Source organism: Electrophorus electricus, chromosome 19 (assembly GCF_013358815.1).
Source record: "Electrophorus electricus isolate fEleEle1 chromosome 19, fEleEle1.pri, whole genome shotgun sequence".
NCBI lineage: Eukaryota > Metazoa > Chordata > Actinopteri > Gymnotiformes > Gymnotidae > Electrophorus > Electrophorus electricus.
In genome coordinates, this window is record NC_049553.1 from 14,460,476 (window position 1) to 14,488,361 (window position 27,886).

A 27,886-nucleotide genomic window follows, 5' to 3' on the forward strand; every position below is an offset into this window, starting at 1 on the left:
TGGGTGTTTTCATACATTTATTTCATCATGCACCATAGCAATACACCTCTTGTCCCACGTGGGAAACCGAGTCTGTTCTTAGTTCGTTATGTCGGTCTACTTTCTGATATCCGGTTGGCCAACTCCCAAAAGCACCAGACCATCTTGTCAAAGTCCCGCGTCCATCCGCTTCAGTACACCCCCCTCTTCAGTTGTTGAACGGAAAACAAAACGTGCGCTGAATTAAACTGTTTTAAATGGGAGGAACCTAGATGAATGTAACCAAGTAAACGTACATGTTTGACCTCACCGATGTACGCTAAGTACCCTCTTGTAAAATAACTCAAAAAGTTAATATAAAGTTAATGTAATGCAGTAAATGTAGCACATTACTACCTATATGTGGATATTAACACCAATATCTCCAACAGCAGCTAATCTCAGCACCAGCTCACAAATGATCCAACTTCACCCTTGATCTCATAATGCATAGCTAGAAAATTGCATCATTACTGAAGTTAATGCTCTCAGAATGGATTATATGACCTGCATCTTTCCTGTCTGACAGTTTTGAGTATTTCTAACAAAATTACAGTACCGTACTTAAGGAGAATTCAATCCAGCATAACCATGAAAATGGGTATATCCAACTCATTTGTATACGTGGTGTAGTCTACATTACATGTATTTTCATACATTCACCAATCCTATGATTCTACCATCTGAGCTACACCTACCTTGTTTAGCAGTACGCCCACGACCTGTTTCTAATTTTAAAAGTGGAGGAACATGAATAGGATTTAGAACAGTGCCAGGTCGGGTGTGTCTGCAGTGTAGTCTACACCTGTGGCTGCACTACAGTACATTAAACTGGCAGGGTTACATGTGACAAAGTGAAACACTGTAACCCAGGTCACAGAAGAGGAGGTTCCAGGTCTGTGTGGTCCATCAGTGTGGCACGTGAGGAGAGGTTGGGTGATGTAGGTGGGTAAAAGACCAAGGTCACCGGGTGACAAGCCTCATTATCAGATACATTCAGTCCCATCTGGAGAGGATACATCAGCCATGGCTGTGCTGCGGTGCTCTCTGCATACAGGCTGGGAGTTATGGAGTCGTAGTTTCCCTAAACCTTGGAAAAATGTGAGAGTGCTCTGATGGTCCGTTATTGGTTCAGTACAGTTTGGCATTAACGTTAGTACCGTTCTTATTCTGGGTATTCTGAGTGGGTTTTAATCATTTCTCTTGAGAGGTCAAGAGTCTGTGACATGTGAGGAGTCATGGCTGCATTATGGTCAGTGCAGCCTTTCCAGTAAATATTCAATTTTATTACAGAGATTAAGCAACACGTTGGTGATCTAAATCAGTAAAAAGTTGTGGAGGACTCTGGAATAATGGGAAAGTTCAGCCTCCTGCCCATGGTACTGTATTCTCGTGTGGGGGTTGTTCTGTGGTCAGAGTGTGTGTGAGTGGGGGTGCAGTACGTAGGCTTGGGGGGCCAGTCGGGGGCATTCTCCACCTCCCGGGACACATGAGCATAGCGGGCATGCCGGAGTTTCCCCCTCCTGCAACAGAGCCAGGTCAAGAACCTGTAGCCGTAGTGCTCGTTTCCCCACTGGTGAGAGAGACACAGACACAGACACAGACACAGACACAGACACAGACACAGACACACACAGAGATGTATAACAAAAGAGAGGCCTGAAAAACTACTGAGGGGCAGATATATAACAGACATGAGTCTCTCCATCAGTTTTATTCAGCATTTGTTGCTGGTGTCATAGGACATGTGTTACAGGCCCGAGACATATCCTGCTGTTACGCTGTTTGTGTTTCATTGTGTCCTGTTTAAGAGTCAGAGAGAAGTCTTTGGTTATCAGGCTTCGCAGCTGTAGTGTGTGCTTCACACTGTGTCAGGGGAGGGGATCTGGACCCACCGTCATGTGACATCAAGCACTTCTTAGCTAGACAAGGTTAAAATCCTGGCAGAGCAGGGCAGGCCTGATTGTACCGTGACGTGACGTGGAATCATTCAGGAAGCAGGGGAAGTGAAAGGCAGCGTGGGATTGCTAACCTGCGGCGTGCGGCTGCCGGCGGCATTCCCAAACCCACCCGGTTCATCTGCCTCCCCAGTCAGCCACAACTCGAGGAGCTGCAGGAACACGGTCTACGGAAGATTGCATCGAGAGGGCGGCCAATCACGTGATTGGAATTAAATCAGACTTAACAGGAAGCACAAAAACAAAACAAAAACACCCATTATACTTCCTGGTTGTTTTTTAATGATTCATACAGTTAAGACAAAAATGATCTATCTCAGCGTCCCGTGCGTCCAAATTTAGGTGGCAGGTAAATCACTAAGTAAGCAAAGCAGCAACGGGAAGAGGGTGAGAGTGAAGGGACGTGGCGGAGGGACGCCTACCTCCAGCAGAGCAGATGCTCCCGAGTGGACCATAATGATGACGACTAGGGTAAGGCGCCACTCCAACGGCACACACACAAACTTCATACACACAGAGACAGACACACAGCCAGGTTGAGGTGAGGGTCTGGATCAGGTGTGTGTAGAGTGTAGGGTGCGTGCGCCAAAGATCCTCAGTTTACCCACGGCCAGGCTGAACAAGGGGTCTCACCTCCAGGATGTTGTCGATGGCAGGCAGAGGGAAGAGCAGGATGAGGAACAGGAACAGATATAAACTCAGGCAGGACAAGACAAATGCCCCTGCAGAGAAACAGACATCAACCGGGACGCCACCTTCAAGCTCCACTGCTACTAATGCTACGCATTTGAAAAGATGGCTTTCGTGGTACTGGTGGCATGGCCGCCATGTTGTCCTTACAGTTGGTGTAGGCCGGCTGTCTGAAAGGTTTCCCTTTGGAGAACACGACGGCCACCACCAAGTACTGGAAGGAGGAGACGTAGAACAGGGTGGTGTTTTCGTAGCTCTTGATGTGCTTGTGGTTGGATGGAAACGTGACATTGTAATCAGGCACGGAGTTTGTTTTGTTCGTGGTACAAATGCTGGAGACAAGACAGGAAAGACAGAAATCATGGCACAGTTCAAACCATTTCAGTGTGAACTGATTCAGCTCATACTGTTTCAGTTCAAAGAAGTTCAACTCACTTCACTTTGGTTCTCCTTATACAGTACACATATACACAAGTCTACAGTATAGGGAAACCCCATCTCTCTCGGTTGTTGGTGGATAAGAATATAAACATCCAGCATTGCATTGGGCCTGATACAAACTACAGCAGACTAGCAGATGTGTGAGCAGTACATCTACCACAGCACCAGACCGACAGTATCTGTGTCTACAACATGTACCACTACACCAGACAGACAATAACAGTATCAGATACAGAAAAGATGAACAGTAGGTGTTATCTGGGTGACGAACAAGCAGTTTCTGGGTCATTACCTCCTGTGCTTCCTGTCAAGTCTAATATGCAGCAAAAGTGTAACCGCCTGAGCAAGAGTGGCTCTGTATCACCACCTGCTGGACAGAGCCATGGTGTGCGGCAACTCACTCTGCCTGAGGGCTCCAGTGCTGGTACCAGCCCTGCTGCTGCACCCAGAAGAAGGCGAAGATCTGGATGACCAGAGAGAGCACCATCTGACTGAGCACGGAGAAGAGCAGCGGCAAGGAGATGAGGCTTGAGGGAGGGCGCTCAGCAACCAGCTCCTTCCACGCTGGGTTCAGGCTCACTGACGCCACGCACGCACGCACACATGCACGCACACACATATATATTAAATGCTTGTATGTAAACACATGAAAACAAACACACAGGCATGCATACACACAAGCATGAGAATGTATGCACATATTTTTTATTTATACATATATCTTTAACACCCAGTAATCTCCACCCAACATGCAGCACCCAGTAACCTCCACCCAACACGTAACATCTACCTCCTATAACCATTTTTCTCTCCCAGAGAAGATAAGTATTTATAGAAGCATGATTTGTTTATACCTTCAATAAAATATAAACACTGTAGAGACTGAAATGATTTCCATAGGAAGTAAAGTAAACCTAACGATATCTAATAATGATACTAATATGAATCTACTCATTTCAGAGAGCAGAAGCCACTCACTTGTGAAGGCGATGATGAGAATGATGGCAATGTCAATGAAGAGGAACTGAAAGTCCCCCAGGTTGCTGACGATCTGAAGGGACATCAAACACACATGAAAAGACAGAACAGCAGCAGAGCTGACGAGACTCTCCAAGACAGCCTCGGAAAACTACACGCAGGCCTCGTACAAACACATTATGGATTTAAAAGAGTCTTACCGAGTAGAGCAGCGTGACAGTGATGTATTGAATGATGCTGTACAGAGCCATGAACTTAAACACACAGAACGAGGTGATGAGAGCAGCACGACCCTCCCTGCACACACGCACGCACACACACGCGCACACGCACACACGCACGCACACACACGCGCACGCACACGCGCACGCACACACACACGCACGCACACACGCACGCACACACGCACGCACGCACACACGCACGCACACACGCACACGCGCGCGCACACACACACGTACACGCGCACACACGCGCGCACACGCACACACGCGCACGCGCACACACACAAACACACATACAAACAAAGAAGCAAACAAGCGCACGCGCACACACACAAACACACATACAAACAAAGAAGCAAACAAACACACACACACACACACACACACACACACACACACACACACACACACACACACACACACACACACACACACACACACACACACACACACACACACACACAACTCAAGTTGTGAGCTTTTATATACCAAACTCTAACCATCATTACAACTCGGCTTAAACAAGCTATCAACATCCTGGTATTAATACACATCGTTAAGGATTTTCCGTCTTGCTGCATATTGATTCTGAAACACTGAAAACAGCCTGATGTTGGTTATCTGTAGTCATATTAATTACATTTAATAAGTAATGTGGTACCTACTTAGTGTGGTTTACATCGTCAGTGGTCTCACAGCGATACTGAATGTAAAAGGGAGGGAGAGTGTGATACGGTTCTGAGGATGAAGAGTGGACAGCCGTACCTGATGAGGTTTGGCACGCAGGAGATGTTGGGTGTGCTGGAGGTGAAGGCAGAGGCTACGGAGGCTTCCAGCTCCGACAGCGAGATCCCTGCATGAGCCCTCTTTAGAGCCTGCGCACGTGCGCACGCACACACACATACGTACACACACGCACAGTGCTCCAGCTATATTGGACATTCATGACATTCAGAAGCTGTGGTCTTGTGTTCCTCTCTGCTGGGGTTTAGCAGCAGGTCCAGGAGAGACAAACTCACCCCGCAGTCGTTGGCTCCATCCCCGCACATGCACACACAGTAGCTGGAACAATAAAGAAAGCCCGAGGTCTCCTTCAGAACTGTAATGTCCCCATAGATGTTACAGCCACTGGCAACAAGCAGTGCGTGAAGTACTCACTCCATGCTCTGGAACACTTCCACCAGCTGGGTTTTTTGGTCGGGGGCCATTCTAGCGAACACTGTGCCATTGAGGGCGATCTGTGGACAGAACGAACACAAGGTGGTGTTCTTTCAATCTGACAGCAGTGTGCCTCGCGTCAGCAGTCTGGGATGTCTCTGTGCCCACGATCTTTAAACAACTGGCCCTAGCTGAAGATACAACCTGCCAAGACTTATTGTAGCTCTTGCTTTTCTCTCTACAACTCTGCTTGTGGTAACTTCTCATAAAAAATAAAACACCACATTTAAATGAATCAATTAAGAATCTTAATCTAACAAGAAGGGAATTCAGCCCAGTTTGTGACAGAGCTGTAAACAGAGACAGAGCAGAGACTATTTCATTATTCAGCTGTTCTTTGGACTACAATCCTGGATAATGAGGTGTTGAGGTCGTGCTGACCCTGTGGAGGAGCTCGGGGAGGTGCTCCGTGATGATGCTCAGGGACCTGCCACTCAGCGCAAAGTGGAACTTCTCCTTCTGCTTGGGATGCTGCTCACAACCTGCCTCCTGGAACTCCATGTCAATCAGCTGTGTACACGACAGGGACACCTGCGTGAGAACAGGGACACCAGTATAAAAACCCCATTTTAGTGCTGGGGGAGCAGTGTCAGACAGAGAGAACATTTCCACATTTTGCTTACACAAACTGGACAGACCACAGACTCAGATCCAAATGTTGAATATATTTGATTTGAGTGGTTTACAGTTTATAGACACAACCGAACAGAACCAAACAGAACCAAACACATCCTACCAAAACTCAATGACACGGATTCAACTCACAAGACAAACTAGCCCACAGATACAAACAAACAGAATCCAACCCAACCTTAACCAGCCCATCACAACCAAGACAACCCATCACGACCTAACCCAGCCTATCATGACCTAACCCAACCTATCACGACCTAACCCAGCCTATCACGACCTAACCCAACCTATCACAACCCAAGACAACCCATCATGACCTAACCCAGCCCATCACAACCCAAGACAATCCATCACGACCTAGCCCAGCCTATCACAACCCAAGACAACCCATCACTACCTAACCCAGCCTATCACAACCCAAGACAATCCATCAGGACCTAACCCAGCCTATCACAACCCAAGACAACCCATCACGACCTAACCCAGCCTATCACGACCTAACCCAACCTATCACAACCCAAGACAACCCATCACGACCTAACCCAGCCTATCACAACCCAAGACAACCCATCACGACCTAACCCAGCCTATCACAACCCAAGACAACCCATCACGACCTAACCCAGCCTATCACAACCCAAGACAACCCATCACGACCTAACCCAGCCTATCACAACCCAAGACAACCCATCACGACCTAACCCAGCCTATCACAACCCAAGACAACCCATCACGACCTAACCCAGCCTATCATGACCTAACCCAACCTATCACAACCCAAGACAACCCATCATGACCTAACCCAGCCCATCACAACCCAAGACAATCCATCACGACCTAGCCCAGCCTATCACAACCCAAGACAACCCATCACGACCTAACCCAGCCTATCACGACCTAACATAACCTATCCCAGCCTATCACGACCTAACCCAACCTAACCCAATCTATCATGACCTAATCCAACCTATCCCAGCCCATCACGACCTATAACCCAATTATTTGACTTTTTCTCTTTTTTTTGGACAGGCTTCACTATACATCCATAATACACAGACAGTCTTTTAATGCAACATCGATCGTGTGTGTGTGACGGCAAACACGCAGACACACACAGCTTTTCCCTCCCGCACGTTTAGTTATCATCATCTCTCAATCTCATCCGTGGTAGACCAACGATAACTGATGATGATAACTTTAATTAATATCCAGTGTTTGAAATATCAGTTTAGAATGTCTCCAAGGCACTCTTCATTAAATAAAAGCCTTTATACCGACAAAGCTATAGACACAGTGTATCCATAGCCATGCTTAAATAAAGGTGCCATGGAGATTTTCTATAGAGCACCTTCTAAATCTGTACAAAAGTTTCCCTTCTAGTACCACAACTGAGACATAGAATAGCAAGTAAAGGGTGCAGGGCTGGTCATGTGATCACGCTCACCTGGAAGGCTCTGGGTGCAGGGTCAGGATAGGTTAAGGAGCTCCCGCTGGGCGCTGGCACGGGGTCTGGACGGATCTTGGGTGTGTGCTCGTGGCTGTAACGCCATCTGATGAAGGCAGGCTGGTCATCGGTGGGTCCTACCGCGTCGGCAGTGATGACCCTCTCCCCAGGCTGGATCATGCCACAGTCTCTCGCCACAGAGATGGCGGTCAGCATGTTGTCACCTGCACACCAAAAGATTCAAACGTTTTCAGATAAGTTGCTTGCATTGCTTTGCTCTTCCTTTCTGGGTGATTATATATATTGTCTTCTTTTCCCATGTCCTTCTTTCTTCATGTAATACAGTCGTAAAACTTCAGAATCTTTTATTCGCTGCTACTGGTCAGGTGCAGCGGTGCTTTGCTAGGATGGAAACAGCAGAGCAGAGCACAGTGATGACAGCACACAGGTGCACTGACATTACTGACAACTGTGGAATAAACAGAGAAGACACAAGCACACGGCGCTACCTACAGTATGTGCACAGTAACGGGTAATTATTCAAGGCCGGAAGATTAACAAGACACGTGTAGATTTCCGTGTGCAAAGTGAATTCAAAACTGCGTGATATGAAAGGGCTGTAAGCCTTGCACACCCTCAGACCCACAGCGGACTGTGCCAAGCTCCAGCGTGTGTGTGTGTGTCTGTACCTGTAACCATGACGGTGCGGATGTTGGCTGTTTGCAGCTCCTTCAGCACCGCAGAAGTCTCGGTCTTCAGCTTGTTCTGCAGTACGACCAGCCCCAGGAAGTCCATGCTCGTCTCGATCTGATCTCTGCAGCGGGCAGGGGAGTCTCGTTACCGCACCGCTGAGGCCACAGCATGATGTATGGAATGTCAGGCTACAGCGGGTCAGCGAACGAGAGCAGGAAATCGCCACCCTGCTCCCCTCACATCGTCTGTACCTGTTGAGACTCTGCACCTTGTGCCAGGTGAGTTTGGCATCTAGTCTGCGCTGGGCCAGTGCGATGACCCTGAAACCCCGGCTGGTGAAGCCCTCCAGCTCCTGAGCGAAGTTTTCTGGAACTGCACATGCCAGAGAGTCAGGAGTGAGTCTGAGATACTGGGACTGGGACACTTAGAAAAGGTTCTAAATCAAAGCCAGTAATCACTGTAAATCTACAAGTTTCATTGTGATGACTGATGTGAACTACTGGTGTAATAAAATGATTTAAAAATATTAATAATCTAGCAAAGAAAAGAGTACACTGATACAGAAGCATGCTATTAAGGTTGAAGGATTCTAGGCACCCACGTCAACCTGGAAGTGAACATTAATTTAATCTAACAGCTGAAACACCTTAAAAGTGCATCATAGTGCTAATGCTTCAGTCTGTCAGTCTGTTTGAGATTCCCAGGTCACAGAAGGTACTGAATACTGGCTATAGCCTCAAAGATGAATAAGGAGTGCATCAGACTGACCTGTGTCAGACTTGCAGAGGCTGGCGACGATCTCTGGCGCCCCCTTGAGGTAGGCCACCATGAACTTCTCTCCCAGTCGCCTAGTAACCACACTCATTCTCTGCAGATCCGACGAAAAGGGGAAGAACCTCAAGATTCCAATTTCGTACAAAGGCTGTGAAGTAAGAAGCACCATGGAGACACACGTGCGCACACACACACAAACTAAAATAAGTGAACAGCTGTGTATTTTTGTAGTGAGGCTACTTTATTTTGTAGTGACTTTAAATCAGCAGCTGATACAACCCCTGAAACAAAATCATAGAGAAGGTCAAAAGTAAATGAAGAGAAAATATACAGCACAAAACCGCTCATTCTGAAGACAGAGGACAGTCTGATGAAGACAAAGTGCAGTTTGATGGAGACATAGTTCAGTTTTATGCAATGACTGTTCTGCACGGGTCCACTAGGGGGCACTCCAGCCCTAACTGTGCTTTCTTTTTCCTTTTTTGAACTGGAAACATTTATTTGTATATCAGAATGATTCATTTATATTGAATTGAGTTCATATTTCACATTTATTCACATTCATTCATATTCCTTCATATTTCATATTTATTGAGCTTGCTTCATTCTGAGTTCACACAGCGATGTGCAGTTTTTCCTTCACAGCTACAAGCCTGCGGGCCCCATCCACCCCGTTGTGGACAAACTGCTGCTCACAGCTGGGCCTCTCTGCACAAATAACTATTACATAAATAACTAGTTAATCATTATGCACGCTTACAGCCAAAGCTAAGGAGCAGAGAACCAAGGAAAGATGATGTCAGACGAACAGGTGTCCAAACAAGTCAGACGGATGGTTCAGGCGACCTCCAAAACAAGTCAGTCTCACGACACGGTGCAGAGCAGCACTCAGTCTAATCACACACACAGCACATGGTTGGCAGGAAGTCACCCTGCTGGCAAAACCGCTAAATGCATCAACCCTGCCAGCGCTTTAGAATACCGAGCATTAATTGTGTGCAAGGAAATGCTGTGACGTGAATGGGGAATTGTGTGTGTGTGCGGGGACGGGACATACCATGCTCTGCTCTGAGGCCATGGTAGAGGTTCTATCCGCCTGGTGCTGTGCTGGGGGCCGGACTACAGTGGGCATTATGGTATTGTGGAGGGCTGTCTCCTCCTCAGTGGCCTCCTCCAGAATCTGCACTCAGCAAACACCATCACAAAAACAGCAACATCTCACCAACATCACTATAGCAAAACACCAACAGCAACACACCGACTACCACTAGAATAAAAGCAACACAAATACCATCACAGTAACAGCCACACATCACAATACACAAGACACACAACATTAACAGTTACCAGTATATTAGTAACAAAAGAAATGCTGTTCAGATTCCAAACATGCTTTCAGTTTGATCTTTGACCAATTTATGTCACTTCACATTTAAGTCCATCGGTGTCGAGATGTTCAGGTCAATCTCTTGGATCTGGTGGCTTTTGGGGTCTAAATGACACCAACCTACAGAGGGCCCTGCAGATGGAGACACCACCCTACAGAGGGCATTGTAGGTGGAGACACCACCCTACAGAGGGCATTGTAGGTGGAGACACCACCCTACAGAGGGCATTGTAGGTGGAGACACCACCCTACAGAGGGCATTGTAGGTGGAGAGGCCTGCTGTTCCTTTAAAAGGACACGAACAACCCACCCTGTGGAAAAGGCTCTCTGATTCTCTTACACTTTTCTAAACGGTGTGAGAGGACCATTTCTGTTTGCCTCTCAATATCTTCAGCATCCAAGAGGTCACAGTTGAGTTAACATAATCCAATCTCAACAAACAGCAATATAATCACAGTGTAGTGTTTGGTCCATACTGTGGCCTTCCTGAACATTAAAACTGTTGTCCAAGCTGAGGACTCACCCATCCAGTAGCGCTGAACACCTTCAGGTCCAGCGGGTCTCCAGAGAGTTCCCCCTCGATCTTTGTGAGGGAGTGACACGTTGCCATGCACGACACAAACGAGGACGGGGCCAGGAATCCTGCAGACCCCTGTTCCTCCTGGAGACAGAATCTGGACAGACCAGAGGGTCAGAGGGTCAGAGAGGGGAGAGAGAGGATCAGAGGGTCAGAGAGGGTGGATTCACAGAAACAACAAATAATTCAGTCTATTTCCACTGTCAAAATTAGGTTGGTTTTTTTTTGCTTGTTTGCGTGTGTGTGTGTGTGTGTGTGTGTGTGTGCGCGCGCGCGCGAGACACAGACCCACCTGCCCTTTTCAGCTCTCTGGATGGCCCAGAGGTCTAGGCCGTCCTCTGTAAGAGTACCTGTCTGTGTGCAGAGGAAACACTGTCAAGAACAAGTTCTAATGCACAGTGTGCAGGTGGGAAACACAAGGTTACATGAGGGCCCTGACACTAACACAATCACCAAATCCCAATCCCAAATCCCAATCCTAAATCCAGATCCCAAATCCCAAATCCCAATCCTAAATCCACATCCCAAATCCCAATCCTAAATCCAGATCCTAAATCCTAAAAGCGGGATAATCATTCAGTGACCTTGTCAAAGCAGACCAGGTTGAGCTGCCCACATATGTTGATCCTCTGGGGCCTGACACAGAAGATGCCAGCACGACGGAGACGACGCTGGGCATACACGATGCCTGCTGTCATGGCCGCTGGCAGTGCAGGTGGCACTGTGATGGTAATGATGTCAAGAGACTCTGTGATGATGGTTTTAGTGGGAACCTGCAGCGGGCAGACATGAGCTGAACACTTCCCAAACAATCTCCAGTTAGGTAGGAGAATGTACCTGGGCCATGGGTGTGTACCCAGGCTGCAGGGCCTTCTTCATGTACCTTGTTCATGATGTTGAGCACTATGGTGTAGATGAAGCCAACGGCAGCCACGCCCACCAGGCAGAGCAAGAACAGGTACGCGTCTCTGTAGAGCTTAAAGTCACTTGGTTTGGGGTAGAGGATGGAGCACACCAACTGCCCCTTCTCTGTACTGAAACCTGAGAAACACACACACACACACACACACACACACCCCTGGGTGAGTTGAGCATGACAGGTAGATAAATGCTTTTTCACTGTAAATCCACATTTACGATTCAACCCTTTTTGACTGGGAGGAAAAATGGAAAATTTTTCCTGCAAAAACATATGCACCTATTCAGAGTACTTACAGAGTACTTACAAGGTAATGGCTGTATTATACTGCATGTAGACAGTCTAACAGACTGACCAGTACGTACGACCAGTGCTTTGACCGGCTCTCCTGAGTAGAAGCGTGTCTGGATGACCTTGGTCCCACAGAACAGGGTGTGTCGCTTGTGATCTCTTGTAGTGTAGACTGACTCACCCTCCAGGCCTGCACTTGGTAGACTCGTCTTAGTCACAGGTACGCTCTCACCTGGGAAGAGAGAGAGACAGACAAACACACACATACAGGACACATTTGGGAAAACACACACTACTGTGCAGTACCAAACAATTCTTCAGTGTGTCATTTGAATTGGTAAAGGTTTTTTTTCTGGGCAAAAAAACAATCACCCAAAATTACATTTGTGCATTGGAAAATGACATGTATGCAAAAATTCCATTAGCAGCCAAAGCTCTGCTGCAGCTTTTGAAGTGTATTAGATGTTTTGAAGCGTATTAGATGTTTTCAGACAGGACCTGTGAGCATGCTCTCGTTGACGATGCAGGTCCCGTTGAGCAGGGCTGCATCACAGGGCATGACCATCCCGCCGGCAGGGATTATGATAACATCACCCGGGACCAGCTCAGTGGACAGTACCTCCATCACCTCTGCAGTCAATCAAAAGCATCTCACAATCTCACACACCTAGCCTGCACTTAAACACAACAGCCACAGCTCAATCTCGCTGTCTCTGTCTCTTCTATGCTCAGGGACTAATGCAGTGCTTAAATGTCATTGTTTTATTTTCAGCTGTTTGGTTCTCATGACAAATGATGAAGCCATTACTAAAGTTGCAAAACCTATAAAACAACCTCACTGGAATAATGGACATTACAAACAATTTTTTTTTATAGTTTTTTTTTTTTTTAATCTACCAATAACTTAACCTGCAAAAGACTGAAAAAATGTCTCGTCTTACAGATGAGTGGCTGCTAAGTAAATGAAACACATCATCAACGAACATTTCCGAAAGACTGCAGGTCTATAGGATTTATGTATACTGTGAGGTTACTGGCTAAAGAAATCATGAAAAACATTCAAGGCTAAAAGCACAGATATTACTGGGGCAGTGGAGGGCGTGGCCAGGCTCAGTGAGGGGCAGAGACAAAGCCCAGCTATACCATATCACTAAAGTGCTGAAAAACACTGGAATAGGATTACACACAGAGCCTGGCATTAAAGTGCTGAAACACAGCGTGAGATCAGACACAGAGCCTGGCATTAAAGTGCTGAAACACAGCGTGAGATCAGACACAGAGCCTGGCATTAAAGTGCTGAAACACAGCGTGAGATCAGACACAGAGCCTGGCATTAAAGTGCTGAAACACAGCGTGAGATCAGACACAGAGCCTGGCATTAAAGTGCTGAAACACAGCGTGAGATCAGACACAGAGCCTGGCATTAAAGTGCTGAATCACAGGAATGTTGGAGTAGGATCTTGGCGGGATATACACACATGCAAACAATCTCTAGGTTAGGAGAGCACGACCCGAAAAAGAGAAACTATCCAGTGGTGAGCAGTCCAGCACTCTGGGCGAAAATGCCTTGATGATGCCAGAGGTTAGAGGAGACCAGACTGGTTCCAGCTGATATATTTGATTTTCCATTTCTAATTTAAATTGTTCCCCATGTTTTAATTAAGTTTCTGCATTCCAGTCAGCACCTAAGGAGGCACTGAGCTCTGCTGAAACAAGGACGAGAAGAAATCTCATCTGTGATGCCACTTGGAAAACGGTGGCGAGGTGTCGACTTCCATATGCGTAGTCCTTAGTTAATTTATCAATACTTGTCCTAGGAGTTTTGTGATTCCAAATAAATGTTTAGGAGGACTTTTAGTTGCTGGAGTGACCGAGCTGGGTGCAATAAAAATAAGTTTGCACCATCTGTAAATGAAGTTCTTGTGAATTGTCTAAGGGTTCTACTGCCAGTAAGAAAAGTCCTGGGGAGAGTAAACATCCTGGCCTACCGCCTCTAGGCACAGTTATATAATGTTATATGATTAGTGGATGTTATACCATTAGTAGTGATCTCTACCTGAGGGTTATGATGCATCATCTTCACCCAGCCTATAAAGGCCAGGCCAAACCCGGATTTAACCCAGATAAAACAGACATGATAAATAGACATGGTAATTCAAGCCTACCGGAGGCTTTTTCTGCATCCAGTGTTACCGTCATTGTGTTTAATCCGTTATTGTGATTGGTGGCGTATAAAAACCGATTTATTAATTTGGGTAGAAACTGGCTCAGTATATTTGTTTTGTAATCTGCATTGGGTAGACTTTACAAATCAGTCAGAAGAACATTTGTTGGAGTTTTTGTCTTGTTTATAAATAACTGTTATTAAAGTCATGGAAAAGGCACCAGGTTGTTCCTGGGTCTTGGTGTCAGGGTCTTGGCCATCGCCGGGTGATCTTCTAGGCTGCAGGGAGCAGCCTTTTCAGTTTCGGTTATCCTGAAGGGTGATTAAAATCCTACCACTCCACTGGTGATAAAGTTGGTAACTGAACGTGTCAGTCAAAGCAGGGTTGTCTGTGGTTTCTGATGTATAAAGCCTGGAAGAGCACTGGCTAAAGGTGTCATTAATTTCTTTTGGATTATGTGTTAATGCGTCATGTTTCTGCAGGAAGACGATGTTTGATTTCTCCTCTGCCTTTAACCAGGCTAGGCCATTACCCGCCTTATTTCTCCCAGCTTGGTAGATTTCTGCTCCGTAAGAATGCTTTTTTCTATGATGTAGGTGTTTGCTGTATTATATCCAAGTTGTTTATTCAGTAAAGAGAAGATTCTTTGGAGCCTCAGTTCTGGTGTTCTTTCTCCAACTAAAATTTCTTTTTAGAATTCATTCAGAAGCATACCTTCTTTTCAGACTTTTGTATATGAAATAACTGTGTCTCATAAAAAAAAAAGCTAACTGGGGCAGAAATCTTGAGGTGTTCCCTTATATAGACAGAGTTCAGGTTCTTTGAGAAGGGTTGGATAAGGCTGGATAAGGTGTGTGTGTTTTGTAAGCCATGTTACATGTGCAGTGTCAGGGTCAGTAGAGAGTGATCTGATATGCTATAGACAAAGATTCAGTTTCCACTGTTGTTTTGTTGTCAAAACACTCCGTGTGATGAGTGTTTTGACAACACAAAAATACTGGATTCGGGAGTGGGAATTTCGAGGGCACGGGCAGAAGGGGTAATCCCTGGTTGGAGGGGTATCTCCATAAAAGCCGAGGTGTTTTTGCCTCTAGCCAGCGCGGCGGTAGAGGACCTGTCAACTACTGAGGCTCTGTTCAAAACAGCCTACTATATACAACCAATACTCAGTATTCATTATATACTGAGTCCAGTATGCAGTGTGCAGTATTTCAAACAGAGTAGACAAAGACTGAAATCCCCTCCTGTCAGTACATCTCATGGCATTCAAATAATTTAAGAAAGAAATCTTTGAGGGGGGGAAAAAAAAAAAAAAAAAAAAAAAAAAGTCATCATAGTTTGGAGCGGAAACACTGGAAGTTCAGAGATTCTTAGTACGTGTTGCCTGCATCATACACCTTCCGCCCGGATTGTGTTTTTCCATAGGAAAGGGCGGGTTGGTATTCAGAGGGATTTCTGCTCCTGTGGCTTTGAGTGAAATGACGAAGCTGCCAGCCCCATTCACTCCCAACTCTCCGTCTCATGCTCAGTCTTTGTGAGGTGACCTTGCTGTACAGACGCAATGTGTCTTCAGTTTCTTCAAATAGCCACACACACATGGACACTTAACTGGTGCATTGACATTATATGATAGAGTTTATGTATTTTGAAATGTGTACTTCCAGGCATCAGCAGTGATCCCTGTACTCTACAGTGTTCTAGTTCACTGGTATATTGGACCTACGGTACTGTACTAGGACGTATTCTGTAAGGAATTGACAAAGCACTTTGTGAGTCGCTCTGGATAAGAGCGTCTGCTAAAAGCTGTAAATGTAAACATAAAATATGATGCAAACTTAAGAGTTTCAGATTTTGTTACTTTTCATACTAATGTCATGTACATCAATTCTGAATGACTTATTTGGAATTAAATTCAAAGTGCTGTCTAGAGTCTAATTTCATGAGAATGCTTTTCAACTGCAGGCCAGTTAGTGAGCAAATCAGCACTAGCGCTCTTAACTTTCATAACTAATGGTTTTCTCTTACCTTTGCCTTTAATATACTAGATTTTCTCTTTATACAAACATAGGTGTATAACATGGGCTATAGTGAAGCCCTGATTAATCTGGGCGTGTAAGGACTGAACGACTGAAAAGGTCATCCAGGGACCCAGCCTGTCAAAGTGAAATAAAGACACAGTCCACAGAGTTCTAGGGAAGACCGGCGTCTGTTCACATTTGTATAGAAACAGTCATAGAGAGGGAATCCTTGTTAGCTGGGAAACACGGTGTGAAAGCAGTGTGTGATCTGACAAATGCTCAGGTGTGATGGCATCTTGGTAGAGCAGTGTGCTCCACTCCAGACTGGCCTGTCTGACAACTGCGCTTTCCCGTCAGACCTGAGTTTCTCCTACCACTGCATTCATCTGACAAGGTTTCAGGCATTGAACCATTATTACTACACATGGTAACCTAACACCAATGTTAGCGATTAGTGCGTTATTATTGGAGTTAACTGACATGTATTGCTTATTACAATATATGTGAACTGCGAAGAATATATTCCCAAAATAACTACATATCTTTATGCAATAATTCATTCTCAAACAGCCAGCCCAAAAGACTACAACCTCCAGCTTTATCAGTGCAATGCTGTGAAAATTTAAACAATCAAATTTCTAACCCTAAAGTCCATATTTAATGTTTGGTAATTAACATGGTTGTAACTTGCAGATTTTAGCCAGATCCAGTCGCGGAAGGCATCCCACCCTCACCTCCACGTCACCTATCCGCGCTTTCTATGTGAGGCATGCGCGCCAAAAATATCTGACAGTCCTGGAGGAATGCTGCCTCATGGAGTAATCTCCTAACTGGTTAGGACAGCCAGACCGTGTTGAAACGTTTCATTTTCATTACAACTTCAACATAGCAGGCTCAAAAAAAACAAAACAAAAAAACCCCCACACAAGCCGGTCTTCAGAAGAAACCACTTTACAAGGCTTCCCAGTAAAAGGTTAAATGGCGGCAAATGTAGGAATATAATGTGCATGTAAATGGATATTTTTCTGACAGCTGTCAGGATGTAAAAAGCAGATCATGTGTCATTAAAATAAATCTATAATAAATGTATTAAGTAAATACTGCATCTTTCATCTTAAGCTGCATTCCTCAGTAGCTACAGTGAAACTATTATGAAAGGTACGTACTTACAACGGCGAGGGGTGTGGACCCGTGAATGGGTTGTGGGTGTGTTCTGGGTGTGTACTTCCACGCAGTCACCTACGTATTCTATAGAATAACTGCTATTCCTTAAATAACTATGTATGTATCACCTTGGTCTCCCCTGCAGACAGAGACGCGCGCGACGCTGTAGGCTGATGCCATGTCATGGAGCATGATGTATTGCTACGACAAGTGAGAGAAGGAGAGAGAGAGAGAGAGAGAGAGAGAGAGAGAGAGAGAGAGAGAGAGAGAGAGAGAGAGATTGTGTAGGGTCAGACTACCACATATTAAAAACTATTAACTTTTTAAATCCAAAATATGTCTCATATCAAAACAAACCAGCCATTTGAATGCCATAAAGTGAATATGTTAATTAATTAACATCTCATGTAGAACTGCTTCTCCAATCAGGACTCCATAACTCGAGATGGTACTCCAGCATGGCTATGTCTGGCCAAATCGGTCAGAACCTTCTGTATGTAACTTTAAAACTGCTGCACAAACATATCACAGGCAGATCTGCCCAGAGAGCAGGTGTGAAATGTGCGCCATAACGTGGGAGGCGGGGCAGGATGCAGAGGTGAGCTATGACGAACACAAACGTTTATTTAACACAAACAAAATTAAACTAAAATACAACGAATGACATGGCACGTTAACAATACAAAACGACAAGCAATAAACCGTTTTGCACAACGGCACAGCACAGCAGGGCGGCTGAAACATAGCCTACACCAGGTCAAACAGGACAAAAGACAAACATAAAACAGGACCTTACACACACACACACACACACACACACACACACACACACACACACACACACACACTAACAAGGACAATAATGAAAGACAGGTACGACACGTAATGGGTTGACACGGGAGGGGTGTGGTTCTAAAGACACCCACCCACACATATCCACCCACACACACCCACCCCCACACACGGACCTGAGGAGGAGTCGTGTGAGAGGGTGGCTGTGCTCTGACGCATGCCAAAGTGAAAGCAGGCGTAAAGGTTGTTTCTTTGCCATTTATATGTTTAGATGTCCATGTGGCTTTATGTAAATTATACAATTCAATTCATTTTTGTACTTCACAAATTCTTTCCTATTTCAGGGAAATAGCAGATTAGCTTGTTGACAGTATGTCTGAGTAGCGATTTTGATTTGTAGCAGTCATCATTACACACATTTCACATGGGCACGCACCGCTACAACTGGTCTTAAGCACAACTTTAATTAATGTAACAGGCATAAAGTCTGATAAATGGCCTTGGGTATGAGCAGTTTAGCAGTTAGGACTCTTCGTTAATCCCTATTGATATGACCAGCGCTGAGACTCCAGGACTCTCAGACTCCTTTACTGTGCAGAGCCATGTCAGTACGGCGCCTGCACGCACTCACCTTTTTGAGGGTGTAGAGGGACATGGTGATAGAGATGGCTGACATGAGAACGATAGCAGCAGCGTAGTAAAGGTAAAACTCCACAATCCACAGAATCACACTGAACAACTGGAACACGTAGAAGGGGTTCAGCACCTACACACACACACACACACACACACAATCAGACCTATCCCCCCAAAACTACACATACATACCACGTAACATCAGTCACACTCACCGTCTAGTCATAATCACACACCACATTTACTGACGCTATAATCCAAAGCGATTTACAATTATGACTGAACACAATTGGAGTAAATGAGGGTTAAGGGTGTTGCTCAACAGCGACAACCTGGCAGTGGTGGGACTTGAACCGGAAACCTTCTGATTACTAGTCAAGTTCCTAACCACTACACCAGGGACACTCTGCCTACCTCGTTGACAAGAAGCACGAAGAGTGAGGGTACTTCTACAGCGATCTCGTTCACTCCAAAGAACAACCGTCTGACACAGGAGGGGTGGGGGCAACAGGTTAGAGCCCCTGAAACAACTCAAACACTAATAAACACGTATTAAAGTACACTGAGAAGATGCATGTTTCTTGGGGGTAGTGTGCCTGTAATTGTGTCTGTGCAGGGAGACACCAACATGTGTAGTGTGTGTGTGCGCGTGTGTTTACCTGTACTCCTGCACTGCTTTGCATAGCCCCAAGTTGTGTGTAGAGAGGAGAGTGGTACAGGTCTCATTCAGGTCCTCTACCCCCCTAAATCACACACACACACACACACACACACACACACACACACACACACACATATATATATATTCATTTATTTATTTATTTGCACGTGCATGCTGCTAATTTCTGGACACAGTGGGCAAAATTTATAAAACATGCCAACAGATTTAATGTGCCATTATGCAAATATGCAAATATGACAGAATGTCCTCATTCGTAGCTGTACTGTTGGCATAATATTTGCCGTTCCCACTGCAATTTGTTCTCATTCCCGTACAAGATCGGTGATTTATACTAAACACAGCTCTGCAAGAAATACCATCCAAACCTGTCCAACGGTAAATGTCCCAGCAAGGAGCCAACATGGATTGGATGATGAATTTCTAAGAATGCTTGTTCACACATGCAAGTCATTGACAAAATTCTGCATACACACCCGTTTAGCTAACTGGTGATTTTATTTCAATGGCCCATGTCTGGTCTGTCTGGAGTGAGCATGATGGGAAACTTTACAATTACAGTAGGAGGACGACATGCAGTAGGATGTCAGAATACCATGAACTGTTGCCACTGGTCTCATGACTGGGGTTAGTCGGTCAGCTGTCTCCTGTCATGGGTGTCACTGGTCTCATGACTGGGGTTAGTCGGTCAGCTGTCTCCTGTCATAGGGGTCACTGGTCTCATGACTGGGGTTAGTCGGTCAGCTGTCTCCTGTCATAGGGGTCACTGGTCTCATGACTGGGGTTAGTCGGTCAGCTGTCTCCTGTCATGGGTGTCACTGGTCTCATGACTGGGGTTAGTCGGTCAGCTGTCTCCTGTCATAGGGGTCACTGGTCTCATGACTGGGGTTAGTCGGTCAGCTGTCTCCTGTCATAGGTGTCACTGGTCTCATGACTGGGGTTAGTCGGTCAGCTGTCTCCTGTCATGGGTGTCACTGGTCTCATGACTGGGGTTAGTCGGTCAGCTGTCTCCTGTCATAGGGGTCACTGGTCTCATGACTGGGGTTAGTCGGTCAGCTGTCTCCTGTCATAGGGGTCACTGGTCTCATGACTGGGGTTAGTCGGTCAGCTGTCTCCTGTCATGGGTGTCACTGGTCTCATGACTGGGGTTAGTCGGTCAGCTGTCTCCTGTCATAGGGGTCACTGGTCTCATGACTGGGGTTAGTCGGTCAGCTGTCTCCTGTCATAGGGGTCACTGGTCTCATGACTGGGGTTAGTCGGTCAGCTGTCTCCTGTCATGGGTGTCACTGGTCTCATGACTGGGGTTAGTCGGTCAGCTGTCTCCTGTCATGGGTGTCACTGGTCTGATGACTGGGGTTAGTCGGTCAGCTGTCTCCTGTCATGGGTGTCACTGGTCTCATGACTGGGGTTAGTCGGTCAGCTGTCTCCTGTCATGGGTGTCACTGGTCTCATGACTGGGGTTAGTCGGTCAGCTGTCTCCTGTCATAGGGGTCACTGGTCTCATGACTGGGGTTAGTCTGTCAGCTGTCTCCTGTTACAGGTCTTTCATATGTATGGCCATGTTTGCATGTCAATCCATGGCTTTTCTCCTTTGTCACAGGTGAATTTACCACAGTGGTAAGTTGACACCGTTACACTAATCATCACCACAGCAACGTTATGATTAGGAATTAAATACCACATGACACATTTTGCATGGCAAAGTGTGTTTACCAACAGATTTGATGAATCTGGCCCATAGTCTAAAAATATGTTGGAAAAAAGAGGTAAACATACAGGGAAATTAACTAGAAACAAGATACGGCTGGAACTAAACTGAAACATTAGCACACATGATGAGAGATGAGGGTGGAGATGGAGACCGAAACAAAACCAAACCACATGGCATCGCTAGCCTCCAACCACACCAGGGTCTCTGGGAGAATGCAATTAACATTGTACGGGTTTTTACTAATACTCGTTAAATATTGCTCCGCCCGAATATGGGGCTGGAAGGTGGCATCAAAACCCGTAAGGAAAAGCAAGGACTAGAGCCAAGCCTCCCCTGGCTATCGCCATTATTCGGGCAACGTTGACATGGATACATTTCAGCGAAGAAGAAAACAATGACTCATCACCTGACTCACTCACATCTGACAGACATATAACCAACTAATATGCCTTATTTGGGCTCTTTATAACTGTGAGCTACTGACGGACATGTTTCAGCACTTGGTGCAGTAGCCATCAATGTCAGAGCTGGATGCCGGTTTTCTCCACGCCGCCTGCTGTTCTCAACCTCTCTCTGATGCTGTACATCCCAGCAGGTCTCTTACCTGAGCACTTCGAAGTTCTGAAGAGTGTTGCTCCAGAAGTACTTCATGCTGTGGTGGGTGAAGTATCGAACCTGAAGCACACATCCCAAAACACAGATAAATGAGTTACACACCCATTCAAGCACTGGAGGGCTGGAAAATGTGTCAGGTCCGTGCTGAGAGCAGCTCAGTACCTGCACAGGCAGGGTCTGCAGGCCAGGCACATCCATGGTGGTGGAAACTGCCGGTGCACTGGGGGTGTGGGTGGGTGTGTCGCTGGAGTTTGTGTGTATGAGGTGAGTGTCAGTGCGGAGCTGAAAAGGGTCAAAGGGGCCGTGGCTTTTTGAGAGCATCACCTTCACCTGCACTCGAAACCACCTGTGAAACTCATCCTGCAAATACACACACACACAGACAGATTACAGAGTCTCATTCATGTAAGTTATATATATATATATATATATATCAGGATGTATGTGTGTGTGTGGCTTTGGAGTGAAGCCGCAGTGTGTGCGCGCTCATTATGTAAGGGGCAGGGTGTGTGTGTGTGTGTGTGTGTGTGTGTGTGTGTGTGTGTGTGCGCCATGGTGCGCAGCAGGAGTCTGTGTGCATCGTGTAAGGGGCAGGGTGTGTGTGTGTGTGTGTGTATGTGTGTGTGTGTGTGTGTACCGTGGTGCGCAGCAGCAGTGTGTGTGCGCTGTGTAAGGGGCAGGGTGTATGTGTGTGTGTGGGTGTGTACCGTGGTGCGCAGCAGCAGTGTGTGTGCGCTGTGTAAGGGGCAGGGTGTGTGTGTGGCTTTGACTCTCCACTGTGGGATCCAGTAGAGCAGTAGCAGCAGCAGTCCCCCCGAGCAAAAAACGCCCACACACAGCAGGAGTGTACGCCAGCGACATGGCACGTAGCCCCACACCTCCTACAGCAGAACACACACATGCAAACAAATGTAGGACCAAGGTAAAATGTGAACTACTGAACTTCTGCAAAACTGCGTACGTTTGACATTTAAAGAGGCAAAGGGTGTGTCAGAGTTCTCACCATCTCATCCTCCAGGCCTCTGTTGAGGAGTTTGGTCCCCTCCTTCTCCATGATTTAGGATCTGAGCTCCCTGAGAAAAAAACCAAAAAAACCCACAACACACCCATTTACTAACGCGCCACTGAAACGCCAGCCACACAACTACAGTGCCTAGTGAATGGCAACAGGTGACAATGAACACTTCTTACACTGACTTAATAAATATGGTATGAACTAATGAACACTTCTTGAGTGGTGATGAGTGGTGTATTGGTGTGAGGGTACTGTAGTGGGGTGAGTGGTGTATTGGTATGAGTTACTATTGGTATAGTAATGTGGGGGTGGTCTAATGGGGTGTTGGTGTTGTTCAGTGAGGGTGGAAATGTGAGAGTGTTGTAGTGGGGTGAGGATGGTGTAATGTAAGCACGGTTTAATGAGGTGAGGGTGGTGGAGTTTGGTGAGGATGGTGTAATCTGTTGATGGTGGTGTAATGGAGTAGGAGTGGTGTGGTTAGGTAAGGGTGGTATAATGAATAGAATGACAGCTGTGTCATTTGTTGATGGTGGTGTAATGAGGTGGGGGGGTGTAGTTCATCAATGGTGGTGTCATTTTTACTTGGAAGATGACATTGAAGACAATGTTCCTGCAGGAGCGCTTTGGAACATAGACAGAGACAGTCCCACAGAGGAAACGCTCAGATAGATCTGTGCACATGAGAATATTTTCTGTCAGACTGTACTGGAATCATGTCACTGTAGATTTGCCAGAACACATTTCATCCCACACACACTGTGGAAAATGGAAATAGAACTTGCTAGCCATCATATCTGCCCTGTGTGTTACTGTCCTCCTTTAAGGTTTGGTGTAAGACTACAGCTTTGCCTTCTGATGCCTCGGGCTCAAAGAGGCCTGTAGGTAAATCAGGACCAACACAAAGGAAACACAAAACAAACAAACAAGCTACAGCATATTTGACTGATTGGGTCCACCCGAAAACACAGAACATACCGATAAATGATCTACAGAAGTCTGTACTAACTGTATGCAGATCTGATTTAGACTGTGGTGGTCAACTGGGATCTAGCTGTGTGCATAACTGAAAGAATGAAGTGATTTGATTCCATAGCATATTCGATAGATAGTAGCCAATACACTATTTTGGTCCACGGGATGGAGTATAATCCAACTACTCAGTGGCAGCGCATCATCCTGTGTGCAGTGGACAAACAGACCAATGGATAGCTGTCCCAGATTAACCATTTCAGAATCCCAGCTGCCAGGAAGCTGTAGATGTCTACTGTGAGATTAAAGATGACAAATTAGCACTGGGTTAATGTAAGGAGTCTGTGCTTATATCTAACAAATGTTCACTGCACAGTAACAACCATCACCATAACTGAAGCTAGAGCTGGCAGGCCACCAACAGTTAACTTGTTCTCTACAAGTAGTTAAGAGACAGTGTGAAGCCAATCTGCTGACCAAATGTACAACTTGGACAAGAATGGAAATTAACAGAGTAATGGTGCTAAAGTAGAACTACAAATCTGGATTACAGCATACAATATACAGCAAGGCAAAAATACAGCACGCCTATGAAGAGTGTAACATGCAGTCTGCATGATGGTGTAGGATGGATCAAACACTCCACCCAGATTGCATGTCTTTGTTTAAAACACAACAGGAAAGCCAACGTAGGATCAAATGAGCTGGATTTAGGGCTGACCACCATGCAAAAACAGTAGGCTAATAATGTTTTTAAAAAAGCAAGAATATGATCAGATACATCATTCCCACAATCAAAGCCCTCTGCAGAAATGTGCTGTAAAACCACGTGTGTCCAACTGACTGTGCCAGGTGGTACAGGTTGAGTTTAGGAATGCTCTCAGCTGGGTGTGACTAGGGACTCCCACAAGCCCCTGAGGACGAAGGAACAGCCAACAGGAGTTCAGGAAGGAGCATGTTTGCCAGACTGACAAACAGGAGCTGTGCCCCCTTTGGGGCTGCCAAACAAGTTCAACTGTTCTGTTGAAAGTTCATCCCAAACCACCCCCCCACTCGCGCACGCACACACACTCATGCACACACTCTCACACCTCTCCACTGCCCCCACAACCCCTCCCCAAACATGCATGCACACGCATGCACAAATGCACACACACATACATGCATGCATGCATACAACTGTTAAGAAACAACTGCCTTAACTGAGTTATAGCCAGCTTCATTTACTTGAATAACTTTTAGAAGCAAGTATTAATAATTATACATAGTTTAATACAAACAACTGTTTGAAATGACGTTGCTTAAAGCATTTTAACAAAATGATCTCAGTTTCAGACACAAGTGCACAACATATTTCACTTTTATCACAGTGACAGCACAATACGAACGGCATATTTTTTACTCTGCGATCAAAGATCTTTATCTAAACGGAATTAAAAGTTCTTATCTGCTGATATCCGGGGGGGGGGGGGGGGGGACACAACGCTTACAGAAAACACTTCTAGTTACTATATGTGAAAGGGAGGTTTATTCCGCGTGCTACAGGACAACACCAAGCACCTCCACCCGTCATTGATCTGGTGCGACTTTGCCTCATCAAAACTTCCTCCGCGTAGCGCCTGCCAACTTATTCATTTTGCGTGCCAAATATTTAAAGTGCATAAAATATTAAACATACCGCAGTATGAAATATAATTATTAATAAAGAGAAACCTTTGTACTATGACAAACATATCTTATATGATTAGACACAAAGTAATTCTATTATTGAAGTGGAGTGTATCATGTAAAAGTAGTATTTCATCATTAAACCGGTCCTCTGAGTGAATACGCATATGTATTTTTAAAGTGTCTCTGTTAGTATACTCGCTGCACACATTTAAACATGTATTTACATTTAAAATGTAAATAAACTATTACATTATTATAAGTTACCAGACCTCGCTTTGCTGATTTATTTGCTGCCAGACAGGTATGACGCGCGCGCGCGCATCCTGACATGCCTGAACGCGTCAAGGATCCCAAAAAGGGAGTTAAAGAGCTTCCCGATGACTTTACGACGGACTTACCGAAGCTTGGCGGACGCGCTAATAATCCGCTCGCATTGCGAGAGTACCAACCTGAGCGTGCTGCTAGAGTGCGGGGAGAGCCGCGAGCCAGTGCGCCCGAGCTCGCCTGCTAACGTGCACGAGGCTGTCTGCAAGCTCGCGCGCCGCACACCGCGCTCAGGCGCTCGAGGCGAGTTGCTCCATCTCTACCGAGGAGGAAGTTTGGGACAGGATGTGAGGTCACGAGAGACCCGATTGTAAGATGCCTCACCCAAAAGACCAAAGCGGGCCTCGCGCCCCCAGGGTAAAAACGCGTGATCGGGCGCCTCCGTGACGTCACTGTCGGACTAAGTTGACTTTTTACAGGTTTATTTAGATTAGTTTTAAGTGGATTTGTCTTAATGGCTGCTGATAGCGACCAAGTTCATGTTAACTCAGGTGTGTTTTTAGGAGTTATACCCGTGTTGCTGCACACGCAGGTGTGACAGTTATAACAGGAATTTATCTCGCGCGATACCACACGTGGGGACTGATGGAATGGGCATTCAAAATAAAAAGTTCGGATAGAGTACGCCGAAAGAAACGGATAAATGTCGCATACAGAGGCAAGAAAAAGTGAACCCTTTGGAATGAGCCTACCCCGATTTCTGTAGGAACTGCGTCTATACTGCGACCAGATCTGCTACCTCACAATAAACAAATGAAGGAAGCCTTATCTAGCAACACACTCAGTTAAGGGCTGGGTCTGACACGACTTGCACTCCCTTATAAAAACACAATCTTACAGTTTTATATAGTAGCATAGTTGGTAAAAACCTACCTGCCAATAACAAATTTAATGTTAGCAGGATTGTCTATTAGACATTTTGGATGTGCTGTCTTCCAGTTGAGAAATCTGACCATGAGAGATTTCAGCTTCTTAGTGTCTGAGGTCCTGGATGAGGTTCAAGACTCAGTGACTGATCGCCAACGATTGTTGTCACGTAAGAAATCTGGCACTTTTTGTTGAAAATGAAAAATGTAAAAAGTACTCCGTCTTAGGCATTATTTGTGCTCATGTATTTAGATTTTTATTCATTCTGAATCTGATTTGTATGAGCTCTGAGACTAAAAAGATTATTGACTGGCTGAAGAAAAACAAGCACCGAGTCATTGAAGTCAGAGATTATATAACGAGATTATAAGGAGCTGCAATCTACAAAGCACTGTGGATCTCAGAGGATCACAGAACCACAGAGAATCTGAGGATCACAGCTCAGTGGATCACAGAATCAGAGGAACATAGAGGATCAGAGGATCACAGAGCTCAGAGGATCACGGAGTTCAGTGGATCACAGAATCGGAGGATCATAGAGAATCACAGAGATCAGTGGATCACAGAGAATCTGAGGATCACAGCTCAGTGGATCACAGAGAATCAGGATCACAGCTCAGTGGATCACAGAATCAGAGGAACATAGAGGATCAGAAGATCACAGAGAATCAGGATCACAGAGCTCAGTGGATCACAGAGTTTTCCACATTTGTAGATGCAACTGCAATAGTAAGCAAGAGTTATATCAGTCTTAAATGAAAATCTAATGAGTTGTTCACTCACAGCAATTGTTTCTCTCTCTTTATCTATCTGTGTGTGTGTGTGTGTGTGTGTGTGTGTGTGTGTGTGTGTGTTTTCTTAGGTTGCTCAGGAATTTGTAGCCAAAGTCTATATCTGTTTCTGTATCCAATTCTGATTCTGTTTCCAAATGGCCAAACATACAAACAGGAGGAAGAGGAGTCAGTTCTCTCACGTTTTACAGGAGGAAGAAGAGTCAGTTCTCTCACGTTCTACA

The 27,886-nt window shown here is 45.7% G+C and overlaps 1 protein-coding gene across 2 annotated transcripts; it reads right to left on the minus strand.

The window, feature by feature from the left end:
* LOC113587160 (probable cation-transporting ATPase 13A3) lies at positions 1 to 26,233 on the minus strand. 2 transcript variants are annotated; one of them, XM_035520030.1, is made up of 33 exons: positions 26,130 to 26,169; positions 23,623 to 23,711; positions 23,029 to 23,098; positions 22,733 to 22,906; positions 22,188 to 22,385; positions 22,015 to 22,085; positions 19,680 to 19,763; positions 19,435 to 19,504; positions 19,016 to 19,150; positions 17,721 to 17,793; positions 12,744 to 12,875; positions 12,310 to 12,477; positions 11,919 to 12,076; positions 11,620 to 11,808; positions 11,328 to 11,389; positions 10,982 to 11,132; positions 10,129 to 10,251; positions 9,066 to 9,219; positions 8,549 to 8,669; positions 8,294 to 8,418; positions 7,605 to 7,828; positions 5,909 to 6,058; positions 5,468 to 5,547; positions 5,329 to 5,371; positions 5,075 to 5,184; positions 4,286 to 4,382; positions 4,086 to 4,158; positions 3,509 to 3,686; positions 2,817 to 2,998; positions 2,610 to 2,698; positions 2,399 to 2,479; positions 2,051 to 2,143; positions 1 to 1,591 (listed from the first exon to the last, which is right to left on the minus strand). In XM_035520030.1, exons 3-33 carry the CDS (start codon positions 23,077 to 23,079, stop codon positions 1,340 to 1,342), a joined length of 3,891 nt encoding a protein of 1,296 aa, XP_035375923.1. In that variant the 5' UTR covers positions 23,080 to 23,098; positions 23,623 to 23,711; positions 26,130 to 26,169; the 3' UTR covers positions 1 to 1,339. The 2 variants fall into 2 exon arrangements, with proteins under 2 accessions (XP_035375923.1, XP_035375922.1); XM_035520029.1 differs by lacking the exon at positions 23,623 to 23,711 and having other exon boundaries at positions 26,130 to 26,233.
* Positions 26,234 to 27,886: the final 1,653 nt, after the last annotated feature.

Coding starts and splice junctions, on each gene's coding strand:
- LOC113587160 (XM_035520029.1), bottom strand. CDS start 23,079: ATGGAGAAGGAGGGGACCAAACTCCTCAACAGAGGCCTGGAGGATGAG. Junction 22,086..22,187: donor TGCAGACCCTGCCTGTGCAG/GTACTGAGCTGC, acceptor TGTGTGCTTCAG/GTTCGATACTTCACCCACCA. Junction 5,185..5,328: donor ATGGAGCCAACGACTGCGGG/GTGAGTTTGTCT, acceptor GCACGTGCGCAG/GCTCTAAAGAGGGCTCATGC.